This window comes from Panicum virgatum, chromosome 2N, assembly GCF_016808335.1.
Source record: "Panicum virgatum strain AP13 chromosome 2N, P.virgatum_v5, whole genome shotgun sequence".
Taxonomy (NCBI): domain Eukaryota; kingdom Viridiplantae; phylum Streptophyta; class Magnoliopsida; order Poales; family Poaceae; genus Panicum; species Panicum virgatum.
The window spans coordinates 59,093,486-59,103,573 of NC_053146.1; the positions used below are offsets into that span (position 1 = coordinate 59,093,486).

Sequence of the window (10,088 nt, forward strand, 5' to 3'; positions counted from 1 at the left end):
TGCTCTTGATTTGTACCCTCGCACGCCCAACACCTCTCACTCCTCCCACTTTAAACAATGACACGACGTCTCACTGCTCATGACTTCAGCACTTGCACGCTCCACAGCGCTCACTGGTATCGCATCGAGCGTATTATCGCACGAACCTAATCGTCGTACTGTCACTGCATCGACCTACTCGTGATTATTGCACTGCCCCGACATATCCCATCGCCCGAAACACTGCACGGCACCGGCCTAATTGTCATAATTTCACTGCACGGACATATACCATCGCCCGAAACACTGCACCGGTCTACTCATCATAATGGTACGTAATGGACACATCCAATCATAGTCTGCACAGGCCTACATAACATAGTATGACGGAACAAAGTAATTAACAAGCTACAACCTGTAAACTAGATGCGTCCGCACATGCCCCCTCTCCACCTGCCACGTCGCTCTGCAGCCTGGCCCGCCCTAGTGTGGTGCTGCGATTATGTCAGTGGCTTCGGCGGGATGGTCTGGCGAGTGGACCGATGACCCTGCTCAGGAATAGGCGTCTGCTCCACCTGACTGTAGTCCTGCGTAGCGAGTGGGGCACCCCCCCCCCCCCCCGCTGTGAAGTGCCGACGACCTCCTGCGTCGGTGCAGAAGAGAAGAACATGTTCACCCACTCCATCTTTGCGAGGTCATCCACCTCCTGAATCTCCTCATCGTCGTCTGTCCCTCCCACCTGCCGGTACTCTAATTCACAAACTTCCATCCATCAATATTCAATTAAAAATGTACTTGTTATCACAAATTAACAACTCGTCTTAGACGTACCTAAATCGTGTATTGGACGACGAAGAGACGAAGATCCGGCGCCGTAGGGATCTATCGACGGAAACAACGACGAGCCGGGCGCTACACGAATAAGAAGTACAAGTTAATGAATAAAGTTTTACATGATACGGTATTGTAAGTGACACGAGGTTAGAGTACGATTTACCTGCCGAGTACAAATGTGCCGGTCGCGGCACGTACGTGGGCCGAACTGCAGAACCCGAAGGTGTCGCCATCGTGTCAGGTGGAGGTGGCGGTGGACCTGACTGTGCCGCGGGTGCAGACCATCGTGACGATGGACCGGGCACAGGCACCGGCCCCGAACTGCGAGGTGGGAGGAACGTGTCGTCCTCACGACAGGTCATGGCTCGTCGGAATCACTTGCACATATCGACGATCTTCTGCAGCGTGCTCTGGTGCTGGGCAGGCGTCATGTCATGGTACTGGCCCATACTCGATGAAGCCTCGGACTCAATCGCTCGTATGACATCGTACTGTACCGAGAAAGTAGTAACATCATATGCAACCAGTTTTGTATACTGCAAAATCAATCAGAGAAACGTACCGCTATGGCGAAGTTCTGGTCTCGAACTACGGGGTACGTCTCGGACACCCTTGCGGCCTCGATCCGAGCCTCTGGTGGAACGTGCACGACACGTGTGCGCGTCCTCGGCAGGTACCACCATAGGTAGTCCGCGAACGCCTCGTCGCTGTACGGCCGATCCTCGAAAACGACGTCGTCGAGGGTCGCGGCCCAAGAGTCGACGTAAGGACGGACCTTGTCGGCCCACCGCGAGCCTGGTGGCTGGCCTTGACGTGTCCACCTATAATAGAAAGCTTGAGCGATTCAATGCTAAATGGTAGGTTATAAAAAAAGATGAATTATTAACAGAACTATTTATTCGGTACCTGTGGACGTGGGCCTCCACTGAGTGCACAATCGGGACCGGGGTCTGCTGATAGAGACCGAACTGCCTCATGACCCGGTGAACGTGGTACTCCTCGACGTGGATGTCGTAAAGGATTGGCTTCCTCGTCATCCAGTATTCATGATCTCGCAGGCATAAGGACGAAAGACCGCTCGGTGCCCGGGCGTAAATGTCGGCTGCAGTGTATGGAGTCCACCTCATGTCCGTGTCCACAAGAGCGTCAAACTGTCCCACGAAGTCGTGGTACGACTTCCTCGTCTGCACGCCGACCCAAGAAGGCTGCATAATGAAAAAATAAGTTAACCGCTAAATCGTACAGTTGTGAAGGCATGTAACAAAAAGTAAAACAAATGATGTAACTACCCTCCTGAGGCACCACAACGAACCCATCGTAGGTCTGTCGACGACGTCGTGGTCTGCGGACAGCTGGACGTACGGCTCGAAGTCCATCTCTGGCCTACCGACGGGAAAGCGCTCGTACGACCAGAGCTGTAACAGTAGAGGACACCAAACAAAAATGGGCTCCTCTGCTGAGACCTTCGTCACGCCCGTGCAAAGACCCCTGTAACTCGCAGCCAAAACGGCAGAACCCCAGCTGAACTGTGGCATCTCGTGAAGTGGAGCATCAGCTATCGACCTCGCCAAAGGAATGAGCTGTTTGGGGCACGAGTCACCCTGTGAGCTGCAGAACATGACCCAGCCGAACAGCCACAGTAAGTAGGTCTCGAAGTGCCTGGCAACCGTAAAGTCATCTGCGTCTGCCCTCATGTAGTCCGCCTTTAAAATGGTACGAGTCGTCAATGCAAATACATATGAATATAAGTATGGAAAGAATCAACATTTATGTACTCACACTGAACTGTAGGAGCCACCTCTTTGTCGGTCCGTGTGCGTGGTTCGCAGGCAAGGGCCGGTACGGCAACGCTAGCTCGTTGCGCTGAACCCCAGCGAACCGAGCCAAAAGGTCATCGCGCCACGAGAGTCCCACGTCCTCTGCATCCACGGCTCGTCCAGCACACGGCAAGCCTAGAAGCATGCCACGTCCTGAAGAGTAGGGGTCATCTCACCGACCGGGAGGTGAAACGTGTGCGTCTCCGGACGCCAACGGTCCAGAAGTGCCGCGAGGAGGGACATGTCGAACTGAAACCGTGGAGCCCTGTCCCTAGGTCGACATGCAGGGTCGGCCATATCTCCCTCCACAAGTCACGCAATCGGGAAAAGACCTGAAGCGTGTAGCCTGCATCGCGAAAATGAAACATCAAGTTAGAACAAACGGTTACGGAAACAATTAAAATATGTGACAAATGTAACCCGTACCTAGGAACCCAACGACGGTGTATCGGCATCGTCGACATGGGCACACGTGCCCGAAACGTCCCTAAGCTTATGCCACGGACCGCAGACATGTACGACCGGTGGCGCTTGTCGACGAGAGCATCGAGCAACTCAGGGGTGGCTCCTTCCTCGTGCGCCATACGTGTATAACAAGATTTATTAGAAAAAATTTCTGAGCATAAATAACAATATTAAGCATAATAACATTAAGTAATACAACAAATACTTAATAAAATACTAAATAAAACATAACGTAATAAACTAATAAATAATGCACAACAAATTACATATCATATAACTTCAATTTCCAATTACAGCAACAAAGTTGAACATACGTTTACTCCACACATTACAACAAATATTCGTACGGCAAGACGAAATCAGTTTACGACATATTAGTTCTTAATATTACATAATTTAACATCGAACATGATTCAATATCGAATGACACAGTTTACAATCGTCATCGATCACATAAGGCCTTCATTGTTCGGACGGCGGCCACGACGACCCGTTGCCTGCGTTGCCGGATTTGGAGCTGCTTCTGATGGGCCCGTTCCATCTGTGCGGCCACCATAACTCAATGCCGTACAATCCTTGTATGTATGACCCGTCTCATGGCACTTCGAGCAGAGGCGGACGTCTCGACCAGCCTCCGATCGATCCATGTTATTTCTAATGCGTTTCTTCTTGCGTCGGCCCACCCCTTGAAACATTTCTGGATCTAGATCCGGAATGTAAGTTGCATTGTGTTCAGTATCAGTTATGAAGTCTCCCAGGATGTGGAACCCATAAATCTCGTGCCTCCAAGTCATCCAAATAGTTTCCTTCATGAAGTAATTTGAGACATACATACGAGGATGTAGTCCACCAGCTTCAAAACAGGCAGCAATGACATGTGTGCACGACATGTGCAGCAGCTTTGGCTTATGACATGAGCAAATACAAGCATCAGGATGGAGAACACACTCCTACACATGCTTCTCACGCCGGCCCCCCATTCGGCCTTTGTCCCTACACATCACCTCGTACCGACGTTCCATAGAGCCAACTGGAGTCACCCGATGTAAACGGGTCTTTTTGAAAACTGCCTCCATATACTCCGTAACCTTGTATCCGTAAACTTTGCGATTATCGACCATATCTTTCTGTGCCACAGCGTAACGGTTGAAAGGCCCTTGTTTGGTTTTGGTAATTGAGTGACAACTTAGGTGGACTAATAAGTGTTTATGTTGAGATACACAGGAAATTAGTCCACACAAAGACACTAGTATGAGCAACATGTGCCATGGTGGAGAAATGGCTAAGGGATTGATGCTATGCTCATATAGTGTGATCGAGGAGCTCATTGCATATGAGACATGACATGGAGTCATGTGACCAAAGTGGAGAAGATCAAGACAATGCTTGGCTTGATGGACCGGTTGCAATGGAGAAGGGCAAGTCAAGGCTTTGAAGCGATGGACCGCGAGGCGGTGAAGCTTGGGCAAGATTTGGCGCCAATGGACCGAGGCAACGGTGAAGAGCGAGCAAGGTCAAGATCGATGGACCAAAGAGGTCATGTGATGATATGGAGTGGATCATATCATTCAAGGAAGATCAAGCCAAGTGTTGACTCATGAAGATGATCAAAAGGCTTGATGGAGTTTGGTGCTTGTGTGGCATCAATATTTGGAAAGATGAAATGGAATGCGCAAGGCAAAGGTATGACTTGTAGGGCATTTCATTTCACCGGTCAAAGGTTGTGTAGAGAAGTGCATGACCGGATTTAGGATAGATGGCCGTTCTATCAAGAGGGGCAAACTTGTTTGCATATCGGTCATCTAGTGCCACTTGAGCGATCTAACATTGCAATGTAGCTAGGATCGAGTGGCGTGGTGAGATCAAGTGAAAATCCTTTGAAAATGATTGTGAAATGCTAACACACATGCACATGGTGTTGTTCACGTGGTTGTGTTGGCACATTTGCAAAGGAGAAAGAGTTGGAGTTGTTGTTGATCAACATTGGGAAGTAAGAAAGGTTTTTCGGTGTTCTCCGGAAATTAGATGGCTCTTGGAGTGGAATACTGCTTTGATCCATTGTGTTTTGGATCAAGTATTCAGTTGGGTTGTGTAGCCCTCTGAATTAGCTTTCCATAGAGTCCAAGATCACCTAATTTGGACTTCGGAGCTAAGAGTTATGGCCGTTTTACCGAGGTACATTTCTGCTGGAAATAGACCTGCGGACGGTCCGCCCTTGAGGGGCGGACGGTCCGCCGTTATCTTGGTTGAGCTCAAACAGAACCGTTTTTGGCTCTGTGGGTGGTCCAAAATGACCTGCGGACCGTCCGGTCCATGGGGGCGGACGGTCCGCCTTTAAAAGCTGAAACGGGCGCAGAAACTTGGTTGTTCTGTCTTGGGTGCCCAAAATGACCTGCGGACCGTCCGGTCCTTGGGGGCGGACGGTCCGCCTCCTACTGAAATTTCTGGGACAGAAACACTGCGGTTTCTGTGTGTGCTCATGTTTTGAACTGCGGACAGTCCGCCCCTGGGGAGCGGACAGTCCGCCGGTAACTTCCAGATTTAGTCAGAGACGTTTGCAAATCGGTTGGTTCGAAGTTTTGAACCGCGGACAGTCCGCCCCAGGGGCGCGGACAGTCCGCCCGGGGCTCTAACGGTCGACTCTGACACATAATCATTGCAGTTCTAGCCGTTGGTTTTAAATGGCGGACGGTCCGGTTTTTGTGAGGCGGACAGTCCGCGAAAACTCAGTTTTCACGGGATTTGAGTGTAACGGCTAGTTTGGGGCCTCCCTCTATAAATAGAGGGTGTGGCCGGCCATTTGAGATGGCTTAGCACCTTGGGGACTTGGTGTCCATGTGTGAGAGTGCTTGAGAGCCCTCTACTCACTCTAACTTGATAGAAATCATCAGATCGAGTGAGAGAGCGATTCTAGTGCGATTGCTTTGAGAGATTGCATCGAGTGGCACTAGGTGATAGTGTTGCAAGCCGGTGTGCTTGTTACTCTTGGAGGTTGCCACCTCCTAGACGGCTTGGTGGCAAGAGGCTCCGTTGAAGCCCGCAAGAAGATTGTGCGGTGCTCCGGAGAAGAGTTTGTGAGGGGTATTGTGCTCACCCCGCGGGAGCCGCGAAGAGCAACTCTAGTTGAGCGAGACTTGAAGAGCAACAAGTGGTTCGGCCGGATCATGTGCTAGAGCTCGGTGTGAGCACTCCACGTGGGAGAGTGTGACTTGAGAGTCACCACTAGCAAGAGGATCGGCGGCAACCTTGGAGCTTGTCTCAACGGGGATTAGCTTGGTGGCAACCAAGTGAACCTCGGGATAAAAATCACCGTGTCAACTTTGTCTACTCTTCTCGGTGGTTTGCTTTCTCCAAATCACAAGCATTGTATTTACATTCTTCTATATCTTGTGCTTGTGTAGTTGCTCTCTAGTGATTAGTTAGCTTGTGTAGCTTGCTAATCAACTTCTTGCTTGTGTAGCTAGAAGTAGAGATCCTAGTGTAACTAGTTAGCTTGTGTAGCTTAATTAGTTGCTCTTGCTTAGATTGTGTAGCTAAGCAAGTTGAGCACTTGGATTTGGATTGTGTATCCTTGTCCTTGAGCATCTAGTGAGCTTAGGTTTGGCTTTGTGCTTTTGCTCATTAGATTTGTTTAGGAGCTCCCCCGGTTTGTGAAGTACTAGTGCTTAAGCTTGTGTGTCTTGGCATTAGAATTGTTAGGAGAGCTCTTACTAGCTTGGCACTCCATTTGCTTTGTGTAGGATCCTTTTTGGAGGTGCCTTAGAGTCATAGTTAGAGGGGTGAAGTCTTGGCTAAGCGAATAGTTTCAATTCCGCATAAGTTTCGGTTAGCCGGCGTAATTATTTTTAGAAAGGACTATTCACCCCCCCTCTAGTCCGCCATCTCGACCCTACAAGTGGTATCAGAGCCGAGGTCTCTCATTTGTGGTCCTTACCGACCCGAGAGGATGGCGACTTATGGGTTAGATGTTGAGTGTCCACACATTTTTGATGGCACACACTTTGCATGGTGGAAAAATTGGATGATATGCAATTTTAAATTTATTTGCCCTCAAATGTGGTGGATGGTAGATGTAGGTTTATCTCATGTGTTAGATGAAGGAAATCTAACTCCAACACAAGAGAAATGCCTAGATCTAGACATTCAAGCTACTAACATCTTGTTTAGATCTTTGCATAATTGCATTCTTGGTGAGATCATGGACAAGGAAACCGCCCATGAGATTTGGAGTTATCTAAATGAAAAATATGGGGCGGCCTCCGATGATCATGATGATTATAAGACCAAGGAGGAAGTGCATGAGGATGATGAGCACATCCATGACATGGTGGTTGTGGAAGATTGCTCCACCTCATGGTCAAGTGATGACGATGATAATCAATCTACAACAAGTTCACTTGACATGATTGATGATGATTCAAGTGTTGCAAATTATGATTCTACTCCAAGCATACTTGATGATCAAGTTGGCTCATGTACGGATGATATTGCTATGTCAAGCTCATCTCCATCTCCACATTGCTTCATGTCACAAGGTGACACAAAGGTATCAAATTGCAATGTGATTGATCTTAATTCATATGATGAGCTCTTGAGTAGATATGCTAGCTTGACCAAATTATTTGAGGAAGTGTTAGCCAAAACAATCAAATTTGAAAAAGAAAACTCTTTTCTCAAAGACACATGTGAACAACAAAAGCATCTACTTTATGTCATGAGTTGTTCACATGAGGAGCTAAAATTGACTCATGAGGAGCTTAGTGTTGCTCATGAGAATTTGGTACTAGACCATGCTTTACTCACTAATAAATTTTCTAGTAAAAGAATTAAAACTAGTGAGAGCTCATCACATGGGTTAAAAGATCAATTGCAAAATATTGCTAACCCTTGTGATGTAGGAAAGAAGCATGTATCCACCTCATGTGATGATTTATTGTCTATGCCATGTACTTCACATATAGATGCTTGTTCTTCTTCTACTATGCAATATGAGACTAACCTTGTAGAAGAAAACAAAGAGCTCCAAAGTCAAGTGAAGTATTTGAGCAACAAGATAGAGAGATGGACAAAATCAAAAGTCACCCTTGAAAGCATAATCAAAAATCAAAGAAGCTTCGGTGACATGAGTGGCATTGGTTCCATCGAGAGCAAAGCCAAAGGCAAGAAATGGGGCAAAAATAAATATAATAGAAAGATGAAGAAGCAAGAAGAAATGAAGCTATCTCATTTCATGTGCTTTCAATGCCATGAGATGGGACATCTTGCAAATGGTTGCCCCAACAAAGAAAAGCTAAAGTTGAAGAAGGAAGAAGAGAAGCTTAAACATATCAAATGCTTCAAGTGCCGCACTTGGGGTCACCTCACCTCAATGTGCCCAACCAAGCAATTGGTGAAGCAACAAGAACCTCAACCAAAGCCACAAGTTGAGCAAGAGAAGGCACCCCAACCTCAAGTCAAGATCAACCATGATGATCAAGTTGATGACTTGAAGATGATGAAAAAGAGAACAAGAAGGGGTGGCAAGGCAAGAGCAAGGCATCCAACTCATATTCAAGATGCCAAGATGTTGAGCAAGAACAAGATTCAAGATAAGAATCCACATGCTCACATCAAGTGCCATAGTTGTGCAATATTGGGTCACCAAGCTTCGGGTTGCCCAAACAAGCTTGAGAAGAAGGCTCAAGCAAACTATGAGAAGCAAGGCAATAAGAAGCATCAAATGAGTAAGAAAGAAAAGGCTCAACAAAAGAGAAGATGCTACTTATGCCGGGAAAGGGGACACATGGCTTATTCATGTCCCTTAGGTAACAATTCTAAGCTTATTTCAATTGATGCAAATATTATGCTTAGAAAGGATGGTAATGGTACCTCATTTGTTACTATTGCAAAACATTCCACTATTCATACTAAGGCTTTGCCAAAGTATGTTGCTCCTAACTTGAGAGGACCCAACCTAGTTTGGGTACCATCAAAACGTGGATAAATGTGTGTAGGTACCAATGACATTGGAGGCTTGACTCAATTGGTTTTATCTTGTTCATCATGTGATTGAGTCAAGTAATCGAAGCCTAGTGCTATTCTCATCCCAATGTCAAGTCAAAACAATGAAGTCCAAGTTCTACAACATACAAGTATCTTTTTCTAGTTGTGAAGATTTATTGGAAATATTTGATGGCTTGCAAATTTATTTGAGTAGAATCTCGTTTTTGGATGAAAATCATTTTGCAAGTTGAGAAATGAGCTACTTGTCATTTGACTTCTCAAATATGACTTGAAAACTAATACTTATGGCATTTGGTTCATATATGCACTTCTTGTTTCTTTTTTCTGAATTTTTAAGCCATTTATGAGTTTTCATGATTCTACTCGATTTATTTTTGAATTCTTGTTGAAACTTGCTCATATGAGTCTTTTGAAGGTTTTCATGCAATATTTGAGATTTTTGGATTTTTATATGAGCAATGATCCCAAATTGAGGTTGAATTGAGAAAGTTGGAACAAATTCTGGACAGTCTGAAATTTGGTACTGCGGACAGTCCGCGGGTAAGGGGCGGACAGTCCGCCGTTCATGGGACTTGCTCACCAGAGGCTCTGCAGAGAAATTCTCAACCGCAAAAATACACTGCGGACAGTCCGCCAAAGGACCGCGGACGGTCCGCCTGTGTTGGGCAGTATTTGCCAGAGGCAGTTTCAGTCGGGCGGCGGTGTGAAAATTCAAAGGCGGACGGTCCGCTAGGATATCGCGGACAGTCCGCGAATGGACAAAAGGGAGGATCCTGACAGCTGAACTTATCATGAACTACAAAGGTATATCCCTAGTTGATCACATTCATTTGGGTGCATATGAGATGTTTGAATTGGATATATATGCTCGTGTTGCTTGCTATAAGATGTTTGAATGGATTAATTGCTTAGTATTCAAAATTGAGTTAATTTGAATGGATATGATCATGAGATGACATTTAGTATGCGATATAATTGAATATATGTCTT

General features: G+C 46.6%; 1 protein-coding gene across 1 annotated transcript; it reads right to left on the bottom strand.

Annotated features, from left to right (window-relative positions):
* Window positions 1-275: 275 nt before the first annotated feature.
* On the bottom strand, window positions 276-4,235 carry LOC120661419 (serine/threonine-protein phosphatase 7 long form homolog). Its single transcript, XM_039940289.1, has 8 exons — window positions 3,057-4,235; window positions 2,593-2,976; window positions 2,103-2,516; window positions 1,720-2,018; window positions 1,376-1,634; window positions 977-1,304; window positions 811-891; window positions 276-729 (listed from the first exon to the last, which is right to left on the bottom strand). Exons 2-6 carry the CDS (start codon window positions 2,773-2,775, stop codon window positions 1,188-1,190), a joined length of 1,272 nt encoding a protein of 423 aa, XP_039796223.1. The 5' UTR covers window positions 2,776-2,976; window positions 3,057-4,235; the 3' UTR covers window positions 276-729; window positions 811-891; window positions 977-1,187.
* Window positions 4,236-10,088: the final 5,853 nt, after the last annotated feature.

Bases quoted from the DNA above. Each gene is read 5' to 3' on its own strand.
- LOC120661419 (XM_039940289.1), bottom strand. From the start codon at position 2,775: ATGCTTCTAGGCTTGCCGTGTGCTGGACGAGCCGTGGATGCAGAGGAC. The intron at 2,019-2,102 runs GTAGTTACATCA...TTCATTATGCAG, and splicing joins CGTTGTGGTGCCTCAGGAGG to CCTTCTTGGGTCGGCGTGCA. The intron at 1,305-1,375 runs GTACGTTTCTCT...TTCTCGGTACAG, and splicing joins ACCAGAACTTCGCCATAGCG to TACGATGTCATACGAGCGAT.